Source organism: Phasianus colchicus, chromosome 6 (genome assembly GCF_987193195.1).
Source record: "Phasianus colchicus chromosome 6, bPhaCol1.hap1.1, whole genome shotgun sequence".
In the NCBI taxonomy this organism is placed as follows: Eukaryota; Metazoa; Chordata; class Aves; order Galliformes; family Phasianidae; genus Phasianus; species Phasianus colchicus.
This window is the reverse complement of record NC_143441.1, coordinates 49,209,010-49,235,000: the sequence shown is the minus strand read 5'-3', so window position 1 is coordinate 49,235,000 and position 25,991 is coordinate 49,209,010. Positions and strand designations below refer to the sequence as shown.

The window sequence follows — 25,991 nt, the reverse complement described above, 5'->3', positions numbered from 1 at the left end:
CATTTGTTTTGTTTCTTACAGATGCTGGTTTGGAAAAGAACCAGGGAAATATATCGACTACATATATCAAGGGCCAGTGATTCTTGTTCTTCTGGTAAGGATTTATGTGTGTGGAAGGACACTGCCATCTTCCATTGAGGGACATTTCATAAGCACCTGTGATGTTTCTTGTACTTTCCTGTGACTTGTACTTTCAAATACAATAAGACACAAACAAGGTGAAGCTGCAGGTCAGAAATTGCTGTGACCTGTTTTTGGTTGTTTCCTTGACCTTAGGGGTTCTTCTCTCCTTCCTTTGTAATGCTGTTTGCCTTCCTTTGTAGAATCTTTTGAGATGTAGCAAGGAAGCACATTCAAAAACAGTAAGCATGAGATAACATCTGCTTTTCCACTTGAGGCTCTTGAGAACTAGATCACTTCCATCCTGCACACTGAGTAAAAAAAAGTAGCAGTTGTGGTAAGGAATTGCATTTCCTTGTGTAGTCATCTGCATCTCCTCTATCCCCATTATTGCAGGGTATTTATCTGTAGGCCTTGGCACTTTAGCTTTCCTTCTCAGAGCTGCACACAATGAACAGGCTGTTCATCTGTGTAGCCAGAGCTCTGTCCCCTGTGCCAACCAACAGCAGGCAGAGAATGTAGGAAACTTATTCAGAAACTGTTTTGGACCTTCAGCATAAACACAGAGAGGCTTTCCCAGAATGTACTTTGTGTGGATGGGCAAGATCAACCTTAATAGAAAGGACAATACCAAAAAAAGCCAATCTTCTTCTACCACTCTGCAGTAAGAGCCAGATGGGAAGAAGACAGGTGTCCTGGCAATGTTTCCAGATTCAATGGATTCCCTTTCATTTAGGGCACCAAAAAGGGCTGTAACTGTCCTTAATGCTGCTCCAGCCACCATGGAGTGGGTATAAATGCCTCAGAGCTTTTTCAAGGCTAAGAAGCTTTTTCAAAGCTAAGCCTTGAGTTCTCACCTTGTCAGGTCTGTGCTTTTCATGTGATTCTGCATGAACTTCTCTGTTGCCTAGGATGCCAGCTACTAATCTAAATGTTTCCTAACCTGGATGTAGGAAAGTTAATTGCTGAATTAATTGTTAAGATGAGGCAAATAGATCACACTGCATTAACTGGAAAGAGAAAGAAGGTCTGGTTTTATGTAAAAATTCTTTACATTTTACAGTGAGAAATGGATTTGGGTGACACGCAATATAATTGTAAGTGAACTCACTGATACAGAGACCAACTCACATACAAACCCTATTTAAGTAATGCAAGTTAGCAATCCTGCAGTATTCAAAACATCTACCATAGATCCTTTGTGTCTCTCTAGAAATCCACGAGATCTGTAAAATCCTTGCATGTCACTGCTGGTGGATACCATAGGTAGATCAGCATCATAAGAATAACTTTTTCTTCCCCAAATAGGCCATTCTGCATAATGACACCAGGGAGGAATGACAAATGGAAGAACAGTTGAAGGCTCTGTTCGTGGTCCACAGACCATTTTCTCTGCCTGTAATTTAGAGCAGCCCTTAAAACCCTATAAACCAAACCAGTAACCAAACCAAGTCCTGAGCATACCCCATAGCTAGCAAGTTAGTGACCAACCAACTGACTAACTGACCTATTAAACCATTCCACATTGCCTTGCATTTGAGTTCTAGTTAAAGCACTAATAAGCCATCAACAGTAATTGTACAGTGGGGTGGGGAGCAGCAGGGTAAAGCCCTTTCTTTGTTTTCCTCATGCTTCCTCCCATCAGAAAGCACTGCAGAGTGGGGGAAGGAGCACTCTGCAAATGTATTCTGAAAGGTGAATCTGAAAACTTGTGTTACAGCACAGCCCTGATTACCAAAATGTGTTGTGGTTTTTGGCTTTTCTTTAAATAACTGTTAAGTCTTGTGTTTGTAATTAAGGATGAGTGGCTTTACAATGTGTTAAAGCAAGCTGACAGGCTCATGTTGTGCTTGTTATGCAAGTTAAACTGTACATAACGATTCAAGCATCACTTAGAATTGAAGAATCTTTTGAGCTGGAAGGGTCCTTTAAAGGTCATGTAGTCCAACTTCTCTGCAATGAACAGGGACACCCACAGCTCCATCAGGTGCTCAGAGCCCCGTCCAGCCTGACCTTGTGTGTCTGCAGGGATGGGGCATCTACCACCTCTCTGGGCAACCTGTGTTCCTCACCACCCTTACTGTAATTAACTTCTTCCTTAAGCAATGTAAATCACTCCTCTTTTAGTTTGAAACCATTTTCCTTTGTCCTATCACAACAGACCCAGCTGAAGAGTCTGTCTACTTTCTCACATCCCCCCTTTCAATACTGACAGGTCGCTCTCAGGTCTCCCTGGGGCCTTCCCTTCTCAGGCTGCAGAGCCCCATCTCTCTCAGCCTATCCTTGTAGGGAGGTGTTCCATCCCTGGGATCATTTTTGTGGCCCTTCTCTGGACACACTCCAACAGGTCCACATCTCTCCTGTACTGAGGACTCCACATCTGGGTGCAGTGCTCCAGGTGAGCTCTCACAGCACAGAGCAGAGGGGCAGGATCCCCTACCTCACCCTGCTGACCACCCTGCTTTGGATGCACCCCACTTAGTGTTATTGGTGTTCCTGACCCTTTTAAGGGTGCTGTGAGAAGTACTGAAATGAAACCACTGAAATTTAGTGTCTGCCGTGAACCATGGGAACACAGTCAAACATGTTACCTCTTCCTCTGCCTTATCATAGATGGGAGAAAAGCAATGCATCCAGCTGCCTGCTGTAATTGAAAAGTGGCCATTAGAAATGGAGGGCACAAAGATTTTAAAAACAACACAGCTCTGCCCCTGACCTCGTTCAGTTACAGCTGCGGGTTGGATTTGATCTAATGAAGAATTAAAAGTGTTGGGTAGGCTGAGCTTCATATTTTACCAAAGGACATCCAGGATTGATTCTGTGAGAGAGGCATCCTAGTGCACAGCTGGGAAGATAAGGAGCTATAAATGCTACTAGAAGAAATCAATATTATTTCCAAATGAGGACTCAGTCTTAAAATTCCGTTAAGCTGTATGTCCATGTGCAAGCACTCAGCCTGGAGCCATTAAAATTGGCTTCACCCACAGAGAAGGAAGCTTTAACTAATGCAGATAATTGTATTTCTCGGTTAGTTGAGAGCCAAATGCCCAGAGTACAACTCAGCTGAATTCTGGTCACTTGTTAGGCAAAACCAGAATCGTATTCTTCAGGAGGGATCATTATACCAGCCCATGGCAATACAGAATCATAGAATCACCAAGGTTGGAAAAGACCTCCAAGATCATCCAGTCCAACCTACCACCAATATTTCCCACCAAACCATGTCCTTCAGTACAATATGGCTGGAGTTGATAAGTATTCTCAGTTCCAGAGGGATGAAAAGTGCTTTTAAAGATTCTGAGCCTCTTTCAAAGATGGGATTTCACCTGTCAAATGTTATTTCCACTGGTTTTGATCTCTCATTTGTCTCTATGCTCTGGACTGCTGCGGTCCAAGAAAGCGTAACACCAAGGAACAGATCTGATCGTTACTGGGGAAAATTTAGGTTGGCTGAGAATAAAGCCTTTTTGATCATGATGACTGTCCTGAAGTTCATCGTTAAACCATATTACTTTGTTATGTCTCAGTGTATGAGGACTTTGAACAATGCAGAAGGCATTTGTTTGATTGATTTCTTTAGAAAAAAAACTTGAACATTGACCTGCATTAAAACAGTTTCAGAGACAAAGGAAGCTGGGTATGAATTCTGATCCTAGGAACCTGTGACAAAGATTGTGAAGTAGAAAATGTCCTTAGTCATTCTCCATTGTTTAATTCCTGAGTGCACATTGGCTTCAACACATCCCAGGAGAGACTGAACCATTCAGTGCACCGAATGCTCTGAGATTCAATTTCTGATAAAACTAGGAGATGACATGGTTGCTTATTTTCTGATCAAAATAGTGGGGTTTTTTTAATTGTTATTTTTTAGTGTTATTACTATGATATCTTTCCTCAGAATGGCATAACCCAGTTTTCATCGTACATCCCTGTCAGAAAGTAAAGAAGGGGCAAAGGGCTGGAAATGCATGCCAGGGAATTGAATGTCAGCATGAATTTATTAAGAAAAATGCATTACTTACATGCAATTTTAAATGTAATTCCTGTCGAACAGCTGGTGAATCATGAAAACACAGCAAGACTGGAGGAAGAACCTCAGCAAACAGGCTCCAGGGATGGGCTAACTGAGCTGCATTTTTTCTCATTAACGGCTGTTGTGAACTGACCCCAGATGTGAAGCACACTGTGATGTTTCTCTGAGCTACATTTTCAGCTTTTCAAACAGGCGTTTCAAATATTTAGGATCTTTTCAAACGTTACATTCAACTTCAACAGCTATTTGCTTTTGATGAAACGATATTGCTGCTCTAGGTCTCAGATTCTCCAGCCATAAAGCAAACTTAACGATGCTTCTCTTCCTTCATAATGTGCTCTGAGATCCCTGGATGCTGTAGAAGAATGAAACACCCTTACGAAAATGGGCTCACCCTTAGAATGATCTTGACCAGGAAACAGCTGACGTGCGGTCTTTGTGATGTGCTAATTAGCAGTGATTTAGCATTTGGTGTTGAGAAAGCTGGGGCTGTTCAACCTGGAGAAGAGAAGGCTCTGCAGATGCCTTATAGCAGCCTTGCAGTACTTAAAGGAGCCTACAGGAAAGCGAGCTTTGTCAGGGGGTGTAGTGACAGGACAAGGGGGAAGGGTTTAAAACGAACAGAAGGTAGATTTAGATTGGGCATTAGGAAGAAATTTGCTCCTATGAAGTTGGTGAGGCACTGGCATTGGTGCCCAGAGAGCTGTGGGTGCCCATCCCTGGAGGTACCCCAGGCCAGGCTGGATGGGCTTGAGTAACTTGGTCTGATGAGAGGCAATCAGCCTAAGGCAGGGGCTGGGACTGGGTGGACTTTAGGGTCCCCTCCAACCCCAGCCATGCTGTGATTTTTGGGGCTGTGATCAAAGTTTGCCACAGTACTCAACCACGCCAATGGATTTTTGTAGCAGCATCATCTCTGGTTTATTTTCTTTCTTTCTAATTCCAAACAAGTTTTGTTTCTTTTCTTGAGTGCCACAGGGAACTGAGATGAGATTTTCAGGGAATTAGCTCATTTCTTTCTTTAATTAAAATACCCAGAGCTCATAATTCTTCATATAAAGTTAAGATTGCTTTACTTCCCCATTGCATTTAACTTTATGTCATGTGGTTTCTTGTGTCACGATTCACTTCATAGTGTGAGTCCCTGTACAACTCTTTGCAATCAGCTTTTATTTTTGCTATCCTGAGTAGCTTAATATCCTGTCAGCCTGCTCCTCGTTCCCTTTTGTAGGTCTGCACCAAATAGCATAAATCCACTGCTGGCCTCTCTCCATTGAGGAAAACAGATTATACATTCCTGCATTTTCATTCTTGTATTTTTTATGTGATGCTATTCCATCCAAACTTAGCCAGATTTCCAAAGGAGCCTTTGGAGGAATGCTGAGTTCCTTCCAGAACCTGACTGCCAGTAGGATCTCCCATGTCTCCATCCTCACTCTTTCAGAGGACTTCACAAACCAAGTCATTCCTCCCCTTTAATGGTTGCAATTGCCACCAATTACCAAATGATTGTATATTACCACTAATTTATCTAAGCTAGAATAACCAAGTTCATGACATACATCTTCCAATAGAAGTAAAGGAATAGTAACAATTTAAACAATTTACTTGAGAGAATATTTCCCACTGGTGCCAAAGATGTTTCAATACAACAGTTCATAGTAGCTGTTTGATTTGACTCAATATTTTTTCCCATCCTCTGTCTTAGTTTATCACTTTAATTGCAGAAGCACTGCACCTATGTATGCATCTGTATGCATTTCATGTTTTCTTTCTTTGAAAAGCATCTCCTAGTTCTTCACAAATGTCTTTATTACTAATATAATTGCTTCTCTGAATATTTTATCACTTTCCATTGACTTTTCTCACTTCTGCTTGCAATTCAACGTCGTGTTCTGAGACTGAGAATTTTTCTTCTATTTTTATTATTACTGATCTGTCTTTCTTTTTCCTTTCTTCTTACTGACTAGTGTACGTTTTTTCTCAGCCCCTGGATTGCTGATTAGTTTTCCTATTGATTTTTTTTAAAATTTCCTTCTCTCTACATATTTCTAGTTCTTCCAATGCTAGGATGATTGTAGTTCATGCCTTGCAAACTTGTGACATATCTGAGTTTCTCTTACAAGACATTTATCATCATTTTCACTGGTTTGCAAGCATGCTCTCAGAGCTACACACCCTTAAGATGGAGATAAAATGCTAATTTGATTGGATGACATCAAGAATTTGTCACCAATTCTGTCATTACTGCTATTTCTTTCTTCCTGATGTTTAAGCTCTGCAGCTCTAGAGTCAGTTGTGTCGTCAGGAGCAAAAATCAATGCGTACAACACTGCATCCACTCTCACAGAGTCTCTTTCTATAATTTCTAATTCTGTTTGTGAGACACGTTCTACAGCTGATAAACTTAACCAGAAGCAGTTGAAAAATAGAAAAATCTATCTGAAATTCATCCTGTCAGGTGTCTCCTTGTATTCAGCATCCTTTCAAGATGGGAAATCACATTTCATCATCTGTGTTGGATGGTTACCCTTTGAAGAAAGACTCTCTTGAGTCTGTTCAGATAACACCTTGAGTCTCTGCAGCCTGAGCAACTGGCAGGTGAATATTCACAGCAATATGCCAGTGTTTTAGGCTGTCATATCATTTTGGTCATCTCTAGTGTGATGGGGGGTGATTTGGTTGTTGAGGGGCTATCATTAGAAGAGGTAGGACAAGGGGGAATGGTTTTAAAGTGAGACAGGGGAAGTTTGGGTTGGATATGAGGAGGAAGTTTTTCACTCAGAGGGTGGTGATGCACCAGAACAGGTTGCCCAAGGAGTTGTGGATGCCCCATCCCTGGAGGCATTCAAGGCCAGGCTGGATGTGGCTCTGGGCAGCCTGGTCTGCTGGTTGGTAACCCTGCACATAGCAGGGGGTTGGAACTGGATGATCACTGTGGTCTTTTTCAACCCAGGCCATTCTATGATTCTATTATATGGTTCCATCCAAGTCAGGATGAAAAGAAATACTACATCTATTAATGCATCTTCATGCATTTCATTTTTGCTTTTTCTAAAAAACTAGTGACTTTAGTTTTCCTATTGATTTTTTTTTGTTTGTGTGCCATTGTTCTTTTGACTACTATGTTTATTTCCTGGTGTTACAACATTCAGTATGTTCCTGGTTTGCCAAATGAAACAGCTAGAGAGAAGCTTTGTTGAGTTACGTGACTAGAGATCCCATGGTGGGTGTCTTGACTTTTAAGAGTCCTACAGTGTTTTTCTTTAACAAAATATTTTGAATATGACATATTTCAGGGGAGACAGGTGTCCTGGAAGAATAGTGTGAGGATCACAGATGGGGGCTATAAGATTGGTAAAAAGGCACTGCGCATCTCATGTATCTCTTCTCTCGTGTAACTGGTGATAGGACTAGAGGGAATGGTTTCAAGCTGCGCCAGGGAAGATTCAGGCTGGATATTAGGAAATACTACTTCTCTGAAAGGGTGGTCAGGCACTGTAATGGGCCTGACCACCAGGGAGGTGGTGGAGTCCCCTTCTCTGAAGGTGTTCAAGGAACGTTTGGATGTTGTGTTGAGGGATATGGTTTAGCGAGAACCATTGGTGATAGGTGGATGGTTGGACTGAATGATCTTATAGGTCTTTTCCAACCTTAGTGACTCTGTGATTCTGTGATTCTGAGGTATATGAGCTATTGCTCTAGCAGTAGCTGGTGTCCTGACTGCAGCTGGAGTTGGATATGATGTTAAGTCAAAGCATGGACAAAGACAGGGCTCTGTTTGCTCATGTGTAACACAGACATTAGGTAGGGAATTAGCCATTCATCTACCACCTTCTCTTTTCCCCACCAAAACTCCATGCTATCTCACACAGTCTTCAAGATGCACAGCTTCAAGAAGCACAGTCCTGCTGTGCTTGCCCAAAGCATTGGTCTTTCACTGCTGTCCTAGAAAGACTCATCCATTGATCATCCCAACCATCCACTGTATTATGTCTTGCTCCTCTTAATCACATCTCATTATTCCTGATCAGAATGCATTTTCTATCGCTTTGCTGCATGCCAAAAGAAGACATTACAGCACCCATGACTTCCAGTAGGGGAAATCCAGTAATAAGAGGCCTCTCTGAGAATCATGTCAGGATGGTGTGATAGAACAATTAAAAAGAGGCATTAACTGGCAGACTTTTCATTTGAGGTCAGGATGACAGCTCCAGCTGAGATGACTGCTTTGATGCCAGTTTGGGTTACTTAATCCTGGAGGGGATTTTACCACGTTGCATAAAAATGCAAAGGCAAAGTAGATTATTATTTACATTCCCTGGGAGTGAGGAGGAGGAGCAAGCATTCTGGGAAGCATAGAAATACAAGCTTTCAGCGAAGCATAAAATAAAAAGCCCAACAGAAAATGAAAAATAAAATAAATGCTAGCTGCCCGTTAAGCTCTCAAAAGAGAAGAAGAGCATAACGACTTTGCATTTAAGTTCTTGATTTTAATGAAAACTGCAAAGAAGCCTTTGTACTCTGTCATGCTGCTTGGAATATTTTGGTTATTTCATCTCTCTGAGGAAGCTGAATTTCCACTCAAATGGAATTTGAGTGGAAGGAAATTCAGGTTTTTTGTACATTTTAATAACCAAAATCTCTAACTGTAAAGTTTATTTTGGTTCAAAAGGTCTTCCAGGTTTAAAAATTCAGATTAAAATTGATCTCAGCCAAAACAGGTGGTCCAAGTGCTTTCTGGATCACTGACTTATAAAACTATTCTTGAGCTTGGAATTTTCATTCCAGTTCAGGAAAGGAAACAAGAAACCTCCAAAGTCCTGGCAAGTAATGAAAGCTACTTCTTTCCCAGCTGTAACTGGAGAGGGTCTTATTCCAGCAATAAGGATATTCTTAGCACACCACAAATAACAGTGAGAGAATAAGAAATAAGTTCTTTTATGCTATATTCCGCATCTTGCCTTTGGACTGATTTTATCTGCCAGTGCATATCAAGGGAAAAATCCTTAATTCTGTTTTCCATTATGAAGCAGAAAATGTGTTACATAAACAGAACTGAATAAAAATATCAAATCAGATTAAAGATAAATAATAAGGATGCATTGGCTGTCATCACCGCTTCTCTTAAATATCCATTCATCAGCTTCCGTTAACAGAATTGATGTGTGTGCTTTGTTAGAGCTGCCCAGTTCTGAGATAAATTAATGTGTTGACACAGAACTGCAGTAATAACAAAAAAAAGTCCTTAGCAGATAATTGTGTACTTTGTTGGATGCAGTACAGAGGCTTTTCTCGAGGAAAACTCACTTTGCAGTGGTAAGCTCTTCTCTCCTTTGAGATGCTACTGTGTATGTACATAATGTATATGGAATAAACACCAGAGACTTGATGTTCCATGCTTCTAAATCAGGACCATTCAGGTAGTCACTAGAAATGTGTGGTTCTGCTCCAGCTGAGAAAACAGCTCCATTTTCCTTTCAGAGATTTCCACTTCAAGCTATGTGCAGCAGTCTGTTCCCTGTTTGATTCCCAGACTGTCTTCTCTCCAGAATGAACTCAAACTATGAATTAACTTCATCCCTGTGAGCTGTGATATGAGATCCACCACAGACAAATGGATCATAAAATCCATCTGATTACGTGTTGAAAATCTATCTTCACATTAGACTTCTGAGTGCTACTAATAGGTGCAAATGAGCCACATGTCCTTCTGTAATGGTCTTTTAATAGCAATCATTAAAATGGAACACAATCAAGTGTGCTTCTGGTAGGCAAAACCTGAAAAAAAAGTATTTCAATGTTACCCACTTGCATCTTTTGTCCTGCAGTTTTCTGCTTGCTGAACTTTGATGTTGTCCTGTTCCAGCTCTTAAAGACCTCCCAATGAAATGCAAATGGAGGCAAAAAGGAAGCCTTGGTGTTGGCACCACTGACCATTTTAGAAGCTTTCATATAGCATAGTGTCACAGACCCTCAGGAGGTACAGCCACATTCACTCCATTCAAACTCAGGTGGGATGCCCCTAAATGATGTGAAATACCACTTTGGATGGATGACTTTGTGTGGGTGACTCTTTCAAGCCCAAGCACTATTTTCTTCCTAAAACCTGTTCAAGTCCTCAGTGTTCCTCTCTGCCAGTAAATGTTAAAAAGCCCTTAGCAGACCTTCCTCTGACACCTGGGCAACCTTTTACACTGATGTATCTGCATTCCTGTTGCTGTTGCTGTCACGCGTGCGAGTGCCACCTGTACCCTCACCTGTGCACGAGTACCTTGGACAGTGCCATCATTTATTCCTGGTAGCTGAGGTCTGTTCCTGATGTGGCCTCTATTGGCAGTCAGTATGAATGCTGCCAACCAGATAAGCAAGCCAGCTGTCACCAGGGATCAGGGCAAGCACACATGAAAGTCTAGGTGAGAAGTATTAATACGTCTCTTCTGAATGTCAGCGCTGGTTTCTTTCAACAGCCCTTGAATGGGGAAGCTTAGGGAAAAGAGCGAGGGAATAAAAAATTGATTTATATAGAATAAGAGTATCCCTAGTGAAATAACCCTCAAAATTTTCAGCTCACAATTCTCCTTCTGGACTGACGAATCACACAATGCAATTTAATTTCAAAGAAGATCAAAAATCCTAATCTTTCTGATACAGCCTATGGCAATTTGAATTTCTGTACCCTGATGTCATGTCAAACTAGAACTCTTGAAACTTGAAATTCTTTCTCAAGACCAGTTCATCATGTTAATCCCATGTGATTAGTCCTCATATTTGAAACTTACTCTTGTCTAAGAGCCTATAATTCCATCCAGCACCTTCCATTATGACTGCTAAAGTGGCAAGTTTTTGATCAATGCCCATTCTGCCTTCTTGACCCAAACCTGACTCTGAGCTGATGAAGAACCACAATACTTGGTAGTTTAATTCCAGAGGCAAAGGTTTGCTTTCTGTGGGTGAAGGAGACCCCCCACCTCCTGCCCCTCAGTAGAGTCCAAATGTTTCTGTTACTGAAGGATGATGCAGTCACAAATGTCAAGAGTTTAAGGTTTACATCAAACCAGTGATTTGAAGCAGCTGTCTCTGATGACTGAAGTGAGAAACAGTTGACTTCATTTTCTGAAATACAACAAAGACAATTCTAGTAAGAACACATATACAAACTGTGTTGTTTTATTTATTTCTTGGACTCCCTATGGCCCTGCTCTGCTAAAAAAACCATTTTTTAAAATGTCACATAACTCTTAGAGCAATATTGTGGTCTTAGAGCAACATTTTGGTCTCAGAGCAGCATTTTGCTATCTCACTTAACAAGCATTTAATGTACAAGATTCCCAACACTGCCAGTCTCCCATTGAGTGCTTACTGCACCATTTGTTATAAATAATACTGCAGTAACCACAGGGAATGCTTTGATGGATGCCAAGATATTGTAATCATGGAAATATATCACATTTCATTGGGGAAAATAAAGAGCATATCTTGAGAACACCTTTATATTAGCAGCTGTGCTACAGTGCCCATAAATAGTTGGAAGTCAGTCGGAATTGCTCTGTTCACAGACTACAGAATGCCAGGAGCCCTTGGACTCTGGAAATGAGAGATAAATATGTTGATAAACATCTTCTCTCACAAGCTTAGGATGTGACCTCAGCAATCCAGAGATAACTGTTCTGCAGTTCTATCAGAATACATCGTCAACAAATTCGAGACAGATCAGAATGTTGCAGGCTTTCCTACTTTGTGCTGGAAGCAACACACAACTTGCTTCTAGGTGCCAAATTCTTCTGCAGATCACAGTCTACAATTCAGAATCTTCTTTTCAGATTTTTTTTCTTTTTCTTTCCTGTTTACACCGGGAGGAAACTTGTATAAGAAACTCACTAGCATATGCAAAAACAGCAATTAGAGCAAATCTCAATTCTCAGCAGTGATGTTGTAATGGAAATAATCATTACCCGCCTCAGCAGATTAAAAAGGGAAATGATAAATCCATCGTCTCACCTTTAAAGACAGTGCAAAAAAAAAAAACCACCGTGTATTTGCAAGTGGGATTCATCTGCTCTGTTTTCAGTGTCTCTTGTAGAGTGCAATGAGTACGCTCCATTGAATCTAATGGGAGTCCGTTGTGACTAGCTTATATTTGGATTTCTGCACTGCAGTCTTGTACTTTGGGTCTGGAAGTCCTACCTGGCCATTACAGCCTGCCATGTCAGCACACCACTGCATGCAGGGAGCCTGGGTGAGCTGAGCCAGAGTCAGGTGCAAAGAGCCAAACAAAGCCCCCCCTTACCTCCTTGCTGCACCCACGGAAGGAGTAAAGGGCTGTGAAAATAAAGCTGCTTGCTGGGACCATCCATTCTGTTCATTTCTGTTTTGAAGGGATTAATAACTGTTGGGTATTTGCTGTATTATCTGGTATTTCTGGTAACTGCTGCAGTCAGTGATAAAGCCAGGAGGCTGGGTTTGATCAGATTGGAACTGCAAAATGTGCCTTTTAAGTTATATCTTATCCTTTAAGCCTCTGTTTGACTCACCGATCTTACTTCTTCCTCTCTCTTCCTTCTTTTCCAGATCAATTTTGTATTTCTGTTTAACATAGTTAGAATTTTAATGACAAAGCTGAGAGCTTCAACCACTTCAGAAACAATACAGTACAGGTAAGTCAGCTGGTGCTTCTTGCTCCTTGTGTGGTAGCAAAGAGCTGCCTTGCCCATCCTGTCCTCGTCCCATCTTTGTCTTTCCAGATGCCACTATGATCTCAGAGGGTATCCTTCTTGCCCCACAAGTATATGTATTATATGATATAAGTATGTCATTACATTGAGGGTTAGACCATTTATTCAGCTAATGTGGTGGATCAGTGGAAAAGTGTTCAGTCCCTTCTAGATCTCCTCTCTATCCCAGCCTCCAGCTTTGTAGGTGCAGAACAATGCGATGTCAAGACTTCCCAATAAATCACGTGTGCGTGCATATTAAGATCTACATTCATAGTAAGATTCTAACAGAGCCAGGATTTAAAAAAAAACAGAGCCTGCAAAGCATGTCTGTAATCAGTAGCAGTATTACTGCTGATTACTGTGCACATGCAGTAGAGTTTAATGATATTTTTTAGTGCTGAGTGTGGGACAGAAGGCTGTTAGTGCTCTTTCCTTCAGCTGGCACCAGCATCAGTGGAACCACTCAGTGGGCTGCATCAGGGCACCAACCATCAACTACCAGTTTATGGGATTCCTTCTCAGGCAGAGCAGTTCCCTGGGCTGGCTGACCATGCCACCTCCCAGACAGTGCAGCAGAAAGAGAAGGATGGGGATGTTTAGCCCAAAATCTCAGAAGGAAGGCAGCCTGGCCCTTCTGGCAGTGCTGTGAACTCAGATCAAACCCCCACAGTTCCAAAAGAAAATTCTTAGAAATAAGGAGACGCTGAGTGCCTTTCCTATATTGCCTGTATTTATAGTGCCTTGCCAAATGGGCCAGTGTTTTGGATCATTTATGGACAGACAGGTTATCACTCTGAGAAATAACACCGTTTTTGTGGGGAATATTGTCCATAACATCATTTCTAGATAAAATCTCAGTGTATCAAACTGAGGCTTGAATGCTGATGTCCTCAAATCAGCCTGCTCTTGACTTCAGAGGCAATTCTGCAGTAATGGAATTTTGTTTTTCTACCTGCTTCCTTTCTTTCACTCCTGTCTGGGGCCTGGGGACAAACGTGAAATTAATGCAGTGGTCTGATTCCTTTGCTCACATTCTTCTTTGTGCATTTCATGAGAAATGAAAGGGAAAAAAATATCCTTTTTTCATGCACAAAGCTGATGCCACGAAACTAAAGTTAGCATTAAAAAAAAAAAAAAAACCAAACAAAACCTATCCAGCACCAATTCAAATCTCATTATATTGTACTCCCTGCTGCAGTTGGCAGGGATTAGAGATATTAGATTTGGAGGCAATCTAAAGTAACTGCCTTTGTCCTTGAACAGATGATATCCCCACTACAAGCTCTGTAGGTGAATCTTCTATTTCACAGCCAAAATGGAAACCTTTTGGATTCCTGGAACCTGGAGCAAGTCTTGCTTAACATTTGTTAAGCAAGTATTAAATAGTGTGGCAGGTAGTTTGTTAAGACCATTGCTGTCTCATGATACTGGTAGTGTTTTTGTGCTCCCCTGCTTGCCTACCTGTCTTCATCCATCCCTTACAGTCTTACTATCTGTAAGAGATCTGTAGAGACTTAGCAAAATGTGTTGTATGTGCTTGGAAAGTATTTTACACAATGAGGTTGTTCTGCTTGTAGCATCCCAAGGCACTGTTATAGCCCCCAAAATAAAGATAAGCCTCTGATAATTCTATTAATAATAACTTATGATTCATGGTGCACCATATATTTGTTACTGTAAGATGGCCTTAAACCACTGCACTGAGGATACAGATGCTGCAGAGAGGGAGGATTTACACTCTAGACAGAATCAGAAAGTGGGCACAAGGCAGGTCTTGCTTGGCAGTCCTGGCCAGGTGCAGGATTTATCACATTATCCTCCTGGGGTATTAAAGAGTCACTCACTGGGCCTTTAAAGAGTCTCAAAGCTTCAGCCTAATTGTCATGGAATAGGACAGAAACTGCCTGGAGGAAGTAGAGAAAGAAGGATGTAAAAAAGATTTCAGTTTGTTCAGCTTGTGGGGACAAAGAGGATTGAAAGACAAAGGCTTTCCCAGAACACTTCTTCAAGTCATCAAGCACTGGTCAGAAAAAATTCACAAGCTCATTCATGGTTTCAAAGTGAAGGCTGATGTTTTTTCCCATCTCCCTGCTAAACTGAGTCCAGCCTTTTGTGCTGAACTTGTGTTGCCCTTTGCCTGAGGACTCCAGGAGCCTTCACCTTGCGTCCCACAATAAGCTGGTCATGAACTTCAGGCCTGTTCCTGGAAATGGAGGCCAAGAAGTGTCCAAAGCTCGGATGTCCTCTTGGGTAAATGCTCAAGTTCTTTGGCCATTATGCAAGTAGAGGCCTCTACTGCTGCCCTTAGAAAATGCCCTAGCAGCATATTCTGAGAGCCACAGAATCCTGAAAGTTGGAAAAGACCACTAAGAGCACCAAGTCCAACCCCAGCCCATCCCCACCATGCCCACTGACCACATCCTTCAGTGCCACATCTCCATGGCTCTACAGCATCCCCAGGGATGGGGACTCCACCACCTCCCTGGGCAGCCTGTGCCACTGCACCACCACTCTTTCTGGTGGAAAATGGTGCTACCTACTGGAAGTGCTTGTATTCCCTAACTGCAAACACCTGTGTTAGACACTAGGCAGAATTTTACATGTGAATGCCTATCTGAAAATGGTCCTTAGGACATTCTTCTATTTCTTCTCAGCTACCCCATGTTCAACAGGTAGAGATGCTGAATAACTTAAGCGGGCACCTAAGTTCCCCCTTCAGCTAATGTAGGTACTTCCCTCTGAATTGCTCTGAGACTTGTGCCCTCTCCCCATTAAAGGATTGGGTTTTTTTGGTCTGTGTCATTATAGAGTGGTGTAATGTCAGGTAACAAACATGGTTCTCTCCTGTATTCACTGGTGGTTTCTATTTTCTCCCAACAGGAAGGCAGTCAAGGCAACTTTAGTTCTTCTGCCTCTGCTAGGCATCACATACATGCTTTTCTTCGTCAACCCTGGTGAAGATGACATTTCCCAAATTGTCTTCATCTACTTCAATTCATTTCTGCAGTCTTTTCAGGTAGGAGGGCAATTTTATATTTGGGTATTGGTTGCTGCTAAAAGGATCCTTAGTGCTTTTCAACCATGAATCTTACAGCAATTCATTATATGACAAACAATTACAGTTGAAAAGAACTCAGCTTTGTTATTTATGCTTACTTAATAGATGTATACAGCGTATCTCATAGAGTGGAGATCTCCCAGGTGTGTTCCAGAGGGATTCACCTCCCTTATGAGCACTGTGTTCACTCTATAGCTACAGCCCCATCTAAAATCAGCACAGAGATAATGTTTCGTCCCATCATGAATTGCCTGAGAGAGAATGATGAATCACGCTTCCAAACTGCCTCTCTCTCTTCACAGTTTGAGTTTAGATGTTTCCAAAACAAAGGAAAACAGCTCCTGCCTGTTGGGCATACTTGATTAAGACATTAATGATGTCTTAAATATTACCCAGCTCCCACTCCAGCTCTCCTGCAGCACCAGACTAACCAACTCTATGAGTAGTTCTACTCTATTTCCTCCTTCCACTGAATCTTATAGGATTTCTGCCAGATGTAAAACACAGTGGAAGGTAATTGTCCCAGGTTTCTGAATCTGGTAAAAGAAATACCATAAAAAAGGCAAGGTAACTGAAATCATTGAGTTATGTTCAGCCGCTTACCTCTGCTTAGGTGTGTTCTATAACCTTGCTTCTGCTTGAAGATGCTCTTCAACGGGAGTGGAATTATTGCTGTTATTAATATTTTACTTAAGGTATCTACAGGAACAAATTCTCTGATGCCCAGAATATCAATCCAAATGTACAGCACACAGAGTATCAAGCCAAATCTAAGGCTCTGGAAACCAAAAGTTTTGGATTACTGTATTTACTGACTGCATGTTTAGCTTTGAAGCACAGAGCATCCTACCAGAAATTGAAAATCAAAAAGGAAAGTGACAGTTTTAATCAACGAACAAAAGAATGTCAGACCTTTACAGTGAATCAACTCACATTTTTCGTTCCCTAAAATTAACTGTATTACTCAAAAACTGCTACACTGCTTGTCTTATTGTTAGCATTACAAAGGCATACATAAGAAAGCATGCATGGTGAATATCTCCTTTATGGTGACAATAATTGCAGTCCATTGCTAAAAACAGAATAAATGGGACTCTGCTCGTGGGTTTAAAAATGAAAATGTCATCATGTTGTCATCTAATCTTATATTACAGTCATTGCAATCTTTGCAGTCATCAGAGAGGTGCAGTCAATAGATTCCTCAGAGCACTGCAGCTCACTTGAATGTAAGCAATCCAGTGATGCACTTGCCCCCACAAAAGCATCTGAGGCCATTTGACACCCTATGTGGTATGTAAGACATCTGCATTGAGTTGGCAGGCATGACCCAGGACCTGTGAAGGGCTCTGCCATTTTGGGGGAGACAACTGGAAGCTGGAGAGAGGCTTCAGCACAACTGTATGGATAATTTGCTCTATCAGTGTCTGGGTTGTAGCTCTCATGTTTTAACAGTTTGCTGCTGGAATCTCATGGAATTGTAGCGTAAAGATTTTGTCTGGCTATAAGAGGATCATCAAGACATCAACAAGGTTGTGGTTATGGATGATACCAGGATAAAACACAGCCCTCAGTTCTGCGTGTTAAAATACCCAATAATTAACTGTTTTCTGTTCTTTCTAGGGTTTCTTTGTGTCAGTATTTTACTGCTTCTTGAACGGTGAGGTAAGTAGTGTCCTCCACTGTCAGTGCCATCAGTTCTCAGGAGGTGGAATCTACTTCAATGCTTGCTTGTGCAATGAGATGTTTTCACATGGGGTTGCAGTCCCATCAATCTGTTCTTCTTGGAGAAGTTTCTGTTAACGTGCATCTGAATGTCCCAGCTCTCTTAGTGAGTGTCCTTTGTTCAGAAAGCTTTAACCCATTCTGCGCCAACTGGGAGGCAAGGGCAGAGGAAAAGAAATATTCCCAGATTACATATTTTTTCTTCATTTTTAAGACTTCTTTCAATTTTCTCAGTAATTCCAAATACGATTTCTGGGCGTAAATAAGCATTACTTCTCATCTGGGCTCTTGTTAAGGACTGTAATACAGGTGACCCATTTTTATAAAGGAATGCCATGCTGAGGTGGGTGAGCTTTTCTGTGATTGTTCCCTGAATGAACAATCCCTGTTGTACTCAAAGAAGAGGGTTGGGAACAAAGTCACTGTGCTACTTTGGATTGGTTTTGGGGACTAATACGTACAGAATGTTTCACTAATACCTCTTAATGTTTGACTTACACCCTCAAGTCTCAGAAAATTACGTTTTTTTTTCTGTGGTTGCAATGCCTGTGTCTAATTTATCTGCATTAATACATCTTCTTTGTCCAGTTAAAGTTTGGGCCTTTGCAGAAGTTAATTTCATTTCTTAATTACTCCTGCTGTGTCAGTATATAATATATAGGTGCTGGGTTTTGGTTTCATTGTGGGCTCCTTGTGTGGCAGTGTGAGACAGAATGGGCATGTCTTCTCACTCAGCTGCTTTCAATTTTTCTATTATCTTTTTCTATTTCTCAGCCATTGGAATCTCAGCCATCTCACCAATATTTTGGCTTGGGTTGGTTGTTTGTTTTGTTGGGTTTTAGGTTTTTTTTTGACTGGAACTAGGACCAGTAGGCAATTCATACCAGGATTTCACTCTTTTGGCTGAAATAGCTCCTTCACTGCAGTGAAGTTCTCTAAGATCATGAGCCCACATCCCATTTCTTCCAAGTTGAGGAAGTTCTGACATAATCAGACAAGGCAGTATGAATTATTTATGTTTGTCCTCTGTGCCTTGATAGCAACTTAGCAGATCTGGAAGGATTTCTGTACCCAGTGATTTGCCCAGTTATATTACACTACCATTGCAATTTACATTTTTCACTTTGGTAGTCAGTTCAAGGTTAAGATACCCAACTTGAGTGATGTGAGGCTTGATTCATTTCCCCAAATATGGGTATCTAGTGTCACTTGAGAGGCTGTCAAATATCTGAGTCATCCCTGTGGCTCTATCAGATGTGATTTATGACCTGTAAGAAATCCACACCTTCTGGGCAGTGGGAAACCAAAGGGGATACAATGGTGTTTCTATGCAACTACTTCAAACTGGTCAGTACAATCTCTTTCCCATCAGCATAGCTCATTGAAGGACTTCAGCATCAGCTCACTTAAGCAATTCTAGACTTCACTGACAGTATGGACTAGCTCTCTACTCACTCTAATGCTTGCCTAGATATTTGGCTCACATGCAGACACCTACAAACAGCTGAAGTTGTGAGCTAAACCTTCCCTGTATCCATATGTTTACATCTCTTGTGCAAATTGAGGTTGACTGCCTAAACCATTATATCTGCTTTTTTGAGATGTAACTTAAGGCTAAGTTCCCTAAATATTGCAGCATTTTCTCTTTCAAAAGAGTAAAAGAAATTTGGACTCATCTTATGGTACTGTGGGTATGATTTTAAAGTATCACAAGGATTTGAAAGGGTGAAGTTACATGCTCTGTTCTAGCTTCAGATCTGCAAAGCTTAGAAACAGAAAATTCAATGAAATTTCAGAGTCTTTTGAGTTTTCAGTGCCTCTGCCCAGAAAAAGATTTTATCTTATAGTGCACTGTTATAAAACCTCTCCCTTGTGATAGTGCCTATCCTCCCCACGTCTCCAGGCACTCTTAAAGCATTCCAAAAACAGATGATGTTTCTCACATCACATTGCAAAACTTTGCCATTATGCTGTGTCTTACCTCCTTATGAAGGGAAAGGCCTTCAAATTGCCAGCCAAAGGCACAGATGAGGGCCTTGGTGGTTAGCATAGTAAAAGAGCTTTTCCTTATTGTTAACTTCCATATCTCAGCAGCGAATGCCATATTGATTTACTGCTCAGTTCAATATGCAGTGCTTTAAGTGTTCTTCAAATACCTACTGTGAAAAAGTCTGTATTTCTTAGTCTATGTGAACTGGAAAAGAAGTACCAAAATTTGCCTGCTTTCAGTTGCCCTCTGACAATCATCCCCAACAGGAGGGGTGATGAAGGGAATGCCACTCCATCCCCCAGCATCATAAGTCAAATCCACAGCAGATTTTGTTCATTGAATTGTTAATTGCATAATATGATGAGTGCCCTGCTATGAAGACTTTTGTTGGAGAAGTGAATCTGCGTAAATACCTGTATGGAAATGTGATTGCAGAACTTTCATAAATTTCCTCCTTGTAGAACTGCACGAAATCTTTATAAATATCACCGAAGCCCTGATGAATTATCATCTCTTCAATCAGCCTAGTATTCCTGTCTGTGTGATAGATGGGCTGATGATTTGCTATCTCAGAAGTTTATAAATACTTCAAGTTCTCCAGTTATGACAGACTTGGGTGCTTTGAATGCATGTAATAGTCTTTAACAGGTTATTCAGCCCACGCAATGCCTGTCCTACTCTTAATTATGACACGAGCAAAAGGATAGAAAATACATTAATTTAAAGCTTTAATAATGCTGTGATCCTAGCTGCACCTCTGCCATTTCATATTTGACACTGATGCCAGTAATTTGTCTGTAGTAGAACTAATAACCATCGGCAGTAGGACTCACAATATGGACCACAGATGACACCAAAGTTTCTATCTTTTTTTTTGTGTGTCAGTGTTCTACCTGTTACATTTGGCAAAAGAAAAAGCAGGAAGGAGTTTTTGCTGTGTAACATCTTGTAGCCTCCCCAGATTTAAAACAACTTGTCCTTATGATACAGAGCAGAAATTTGCATCTCTTTCTGTGTGCTCATTTGCCCCAGATCGGAGACATGACACAGATGTGCTACTTGAACAGTTCTAATTGGAGAAGGCACCTCCAGCACTCCAACTGAAGATGGTACATAAGTAATACAAGATTTCACCATAAAAGGTCCTGGTCTTGATTTTGCAGTGTTTTGGTCTGACAGTTCTGCAGTGGGATCGCTGAAGAGAAAAACAAACTGTGAAATTTATGATCTCTGATCATAATGAATTCAGTTTTACATAATATGGTGCTGTTGGCATGAAGCTGTACTGAATGGAATACACTTTTGCAGAACATGGGACAGTTCTTACTACACTTCACTGAAAAATATTTAGGTTGATGAAATTTATTCTATCTAGATCATTTTGCTTGTAACAATATAATAGTGTTTAAGCAGTGTTTTGCTTTCACGTTATTTCATCTTTATGTAAGTAGAGATGAGAGTAATGATTTATAAAACTCACTACATCATCTCTTTAGCCTCTGCAGTGAATTCATCCAGTAACTGATAGCGTGTGTTTAATTAAAGTTTTTTAGAGGGATGTGTAGCGTGGGAAGAATCTCACATGGCACATCTTATCTTTCTGACAATAATCTTCAGAAGTGAATGTTGGAAGAAAACATCACTACCTATCAAGGTCACAGCCAGATCTGAAATTGAAAAAAGGCTTGGTGAAGGTTCTAGACGTATGTGGAGGATCCTTAGAGTTGCTTGCTTTTCATGACATGAAATCCAGGAAAAATATTTGTTATAACCATTCCCAAAAGAAACTCAGTTAGGAGGTCTGAAAACTGATCAATGAGGACAGTTTAATTGGGCTTCATAGCCCATGGGCTTTGCATAGGGGAGCATCAGGGAAGCCATAGCGATGCTCTATAGCAATTTAATCACTGTTCATCTCTAGGCTCTCTGCTCATCTGGGGGTTCTTTGTACTTTTGTCTCCAGGCATTTTAGTAGCTTCTGCTCACAGGCAGCATTTCTATTAGCTTATTAATTGATTCCTGATAAAATATCTTTAAAGAAAATGGGTCTTCCCTCTAGCTTTCTTTCTATTGTGGTATCCAGACCTCCTTTCCAGCAGTGATTTTTTCCTGAGAGAGGAAAGAGAGGTAAAAGAGTTCAATTATTATATTTTGTATTCCAAATACATCTGCCTGTAGGAATCTATTAGCCTTGGTCTTGCAGCTGCTGTTGGTTGCAGTCTGAAGAGCAGGATATCAGATCTCAGATGCTTCACCTTCCCCCAAAAATGAAATAAAGTGTTTCTGGTCAGCCTCTGGTAACCCTTCAGAAAAATGAGAACTTCACGATAGGCCTTGCTGCAGTCCTCTTACCTCAGCAAAAGCATGGTGGAAACAAGATCATTAAAGGGGAAGGATCCTTGCCTCCAGAGAATACCTAATAGTTGCTGGATGCTCTCTGTAATTTTCAATAACCATCAGAGTTGACTCTTGAGAAAGTTCTTGGAAAACCTAGCAACCATAATAGAAGATAATAACACTGTTCCATAACAAGATGCTTAGGAATGGAGGTGGTGATGTGTGAAAATGATCCACACCTATAAAGTGATAGTGCTTGATGATGGATAGACATAGAAGTCCCCACTATCAAACTGAATGACAGAAATGAGGCAAATCCTGATTAAACATTGTGGGAAAAGATCTTACTGAGGGTGTGTAAGCACTTGAAGAGAGGTCAAGAGGTATACTGTGATGTTTATCTTTGGGTATATTCAAAATGACTGGATAAGGCCTTGACAACATTTTCAATCTAGATATAAATTCTGTGCTGGTCTTGCTTTGATCATAGTGTTAAACCTGAAGCCTTCTGAGGTCCCTTCTAAACTTAATTGGTCTAATGATTTGTTCATGAATCCTATATCTGTAATAAGGTGGTTGTCCTTTATCTCCAGCCATTCCTGGTAGGATGCAGAACCAGCAAGGGCTGTGTCAAAATTATCCTGCAAAGAGTGGATTCTCGGCTCAAGCAGATTCCAGTATTATCAGGTGAAAATCAAGAACCTACTATAAATTAACATTTAAGAAAGGAAGCAATTATTCCTAAAGAGGAGTAGAAGTTGTTACTTCATTATATGGCACCATAAATTATTCTCACAACTAGATGCAAGTCGAGGATAAATATGTTTATCTCTTTTTTATATTGACCCTTTAGCCAGGCACCATCTGTCTCTCAAAATCTATTAAGCTCAAAGTGGCTTACTTTGATCTGATCATCTTGGGAGGCTATTCATTATAATAGCCAGCTATAAATCATGACCTCAATGGTTAGCCCATCAATCTAAGCAGACTTCACATTAATCATTCCCAACCCAAAGACATGCATTAAACATTCCTTTAAAGCGCTGAATAAATATGAATATAGGGCTGGACTTTGAGGGCTAAAATTTAATTCCATCTTCCACAATTATTGCTTTTTCAGCAAAGAGGCCCAGCAATTAGTACTACTAATATATATGAGTACTACTGCTAAATGTCCCTGAGAATGGCTGGTCAATACAAAGTCAAGTGAAAGAATAAAGCCTTCCCTTTGGGACCATAAGCCCACAGTTTACTACAGGACTGCAGTCTCCTCCCTGTATCCATCTTCTCACTGAAGTGCATTCTGGTAGAAACTCACCTTCACAGAAAACCACTTGTGATTCCATTAGGTCTCCTCAGGCTGATGTCCTACAAAACAGAGAAGAATGAGCCAAAGCATGGGCAAGAATAGGAACTCATCTAAAGATCCTTCCTTATTTTCCTTTATCGGCTGTCACGACAGTGACACCAGAGCACTTCACGACAAAAGCACGTAGCTGTGGCTTGGGTTGACAGCGTTTATGGCCTTCCCCTCAAGTGTCTGGTTCTGCTTTTTAGCAGTCCTTTTGTGGCCCAGAAAAAGGGAGCAGCATTTACCTCCTGCACGAAACATGCAACAAATCTTTTCAACTAGTCAGAACTTTGATATCCTCTTGCACTGTTATATACATTAAAAGGAAATCACACTGTTGTGATCTTTGGAAATTAAATTCAATGTCTTAGTCTGGCAGGTGCTGTAGAAGTGTAACCCTGTTACTAAAATGTACAGAAATGCTGCTAAAGAAAAATAGAACTGCAAACCACTTAAAATGGGCAGTTTTGAGGGAGAACGAGAAACTTTGGTACATAAAATAGCAGTGTGATGTTGGCCATGTGAGGGAAGAAGAGGGCCCACCTTTTTGTGCAAAATTACAGGATTTATTACCATGTTTGAGTTTTGCAGACTGTCTTGACTACATCCCTATATCTTAAGAGGATTATATGTTGTCATGGCTTCTTAATTGAGAATTTTTTTTGACAATTTTTTTCAGACCAGATGTGAATTTTAGTGGTTTTCATATGTGATCTCAAGGTTTGAAAGCTCCTGAGTTTGGCAATCCAGCCATCACCCTCTGACATCTGTCTCTCCATCACCCAAATTCCTTTTCTTCACTGTCCAAAAGCAAGCCCATGGAGAACAGTGCCCACACTCCATAGGCAGAAGAATGATGGTAAATCTGATTTGACCACACATTTGGGAATTGTTATTGTTCATAGTAGGCAAAATGCAGAGTTTAAAGTAGTAGGGAGCAGCTATTTGGGAAAAAATGACAGAATCAAACAGAACTGAGCTGTTTGCTGACAAGCACAGAGAAACTTTGCCATGTCAAGCAACTAAAGGTGCACAAGGATGAAGCTTATAATTTTATTTACGAGGCTGCTTGATAGGCTTTAAGCACTAATGATAATCTGCGTACTTCTTTTGACTGTTACTAGCTAATGCTGTTAATTTTGGGTCATAGAGGAACTAGTGCTGACTCTGGGATTTGGTATTGACTTTACAGATGCCTAATGAATTGGAGTAGTGCCTCTCACAGTTAACAACTGGCTTTGAAGATGCTACTTTGCTATATCTTTTTATGCTCTACTTCTCTCCCTGTATAATAGCTTTTTTTTCTTCTTTTTTTTAATGCTATTAGAGCAGTCACAGCCATTTTTTCTTTCTTCTTTTCTGACTTGAAATTAAGCAATCTTTTTGTGTCTGAGTTCAGTTATAAGAGATAAATTCGAGCTTAACCATTTCTGCTTCTGCTTTGTTCACATCCTAATTGCAGTGAATTATTAGCTCATTAAAAAATAACTTCCACTCAGCCTTGTAAGTGCAGAGTGTATTTTCATATGCCCAGACCATTAGGAATGGCTCCAACTGCACAAGACAGCACTTTTGTTACTACTTTTTATCCTATCTCAAAGCTCATAAGCAAACCGTGTCATAAATGGCATTCAGACAACTGCTTGTTTAGACTCACATCTTTATCTCCAGGTGTCTCTTTATGACTTGATTGGTTTGAAGCTCAAATGATAAATCTAATCTGGCTTCACTGGCTGAGTAAGTACCTGTTCACACAAGTTGCTCAGAAACACAAAAGCCCATGAAGTCGCTCCTCCTTTCCTTGGCCCCGTGAAATGCTCCCAGAGGACCACCTCCTTGAAGGAGTGAAGTGGGTCCCAGGCTCTCTGTAAGAGGGTGAATTTCACACCTACAGAATGGGAAAAAAACCTTTTCTAACAAAACCTCAGTATTTGGTGGCATCTGGGAAGAAATGAGCATTCAGTAGCCACCATCCCTCTGCAGACATGCCTTAGGTGCCCAACATCTAGCTGAGATGGTTTTGCACTCAGTGGAGCAAGTTGGACCAATTTAATTCCCCATATCTAAATCACCTTCTTTGGGGGAACATCTTTCTTTCTGCATTGGCTGCATTGAAGTCATAAATAATTGGCCAGGACTAAGTATGAAGCTTTCAGATGCATCCTCCTGAAAATGTTCATGATATATTAGGGTCGCTGTGGTATGTACTACATACCCTTAAATCCAGAAGCAGAAAGAAGTACCCTATTGCCACTCCAGGTAGAACAGAGTAAGCAGCACAGCTCACACAGAACCAAGAAAATAACCAAAGAAAGAGATCCTCAGGTCCTTTTTGCCCAGTCTGCACCTTCTAGAAGGACTCTGGTAGAAAATTCACACTTCCAGCTTCAGGATTCCCTTGACAAGATATCTAAGTGTGCAATTGAAAACTGTTTTTCCAGACTGATACTTGCCATCCAAAAAATGAGTTGTATTTCATCCTCATGGGTCACTTCCAACTGGAGAAATTCTATGATTCTGTGATACACAAGCAAAGCTGGGGATGAGGGGTCAGAGTTCCTAAGTGCTACAGGCACTTAGGTACAATTCTCTGAAAGCCCACCAGGAAATGGTAGGATTGAAATCAGCTGAGAAATGGAGTGCAGTTCCTCCCTTCCTATGCT

General features: G+C 40.9%; 1 protein-coding gene across 2 annotated transcripts in view; it reads left to right on the top strand.

The window, feature by feature from the left end:
- Positions 1 to 25,991, top strand: part of CRHR2 (corticotropin releasing hormone receptor 2) — a 131,902-nt gene that overhangs the window by 102,985 nt on the left and 2,926 nt on the right. For both annotated transcript variants that reach the window (XM_090143222.1, XM_031607844.2), the window contains exons 9-12: positions 22 to 94; positions 12,725 to 12,810; positions 15,751 to 15,886; positions 17,549 to 17,590. In XM_090143222.1, the coding sequence (XP_089999348.1) occupies positions 22 to 94; positions 12,725 to 12,810; positions 15,751 to 15,886; positions 17,549 to 17,590 (337 nt within the window). The remainder of the gene's footprint in view (positions 1 to 21; positions 95 to 12,724; positions 12,811 to 15,750; positions 15,887 to 17,548; positions 17,591 to 25,991) is intronic.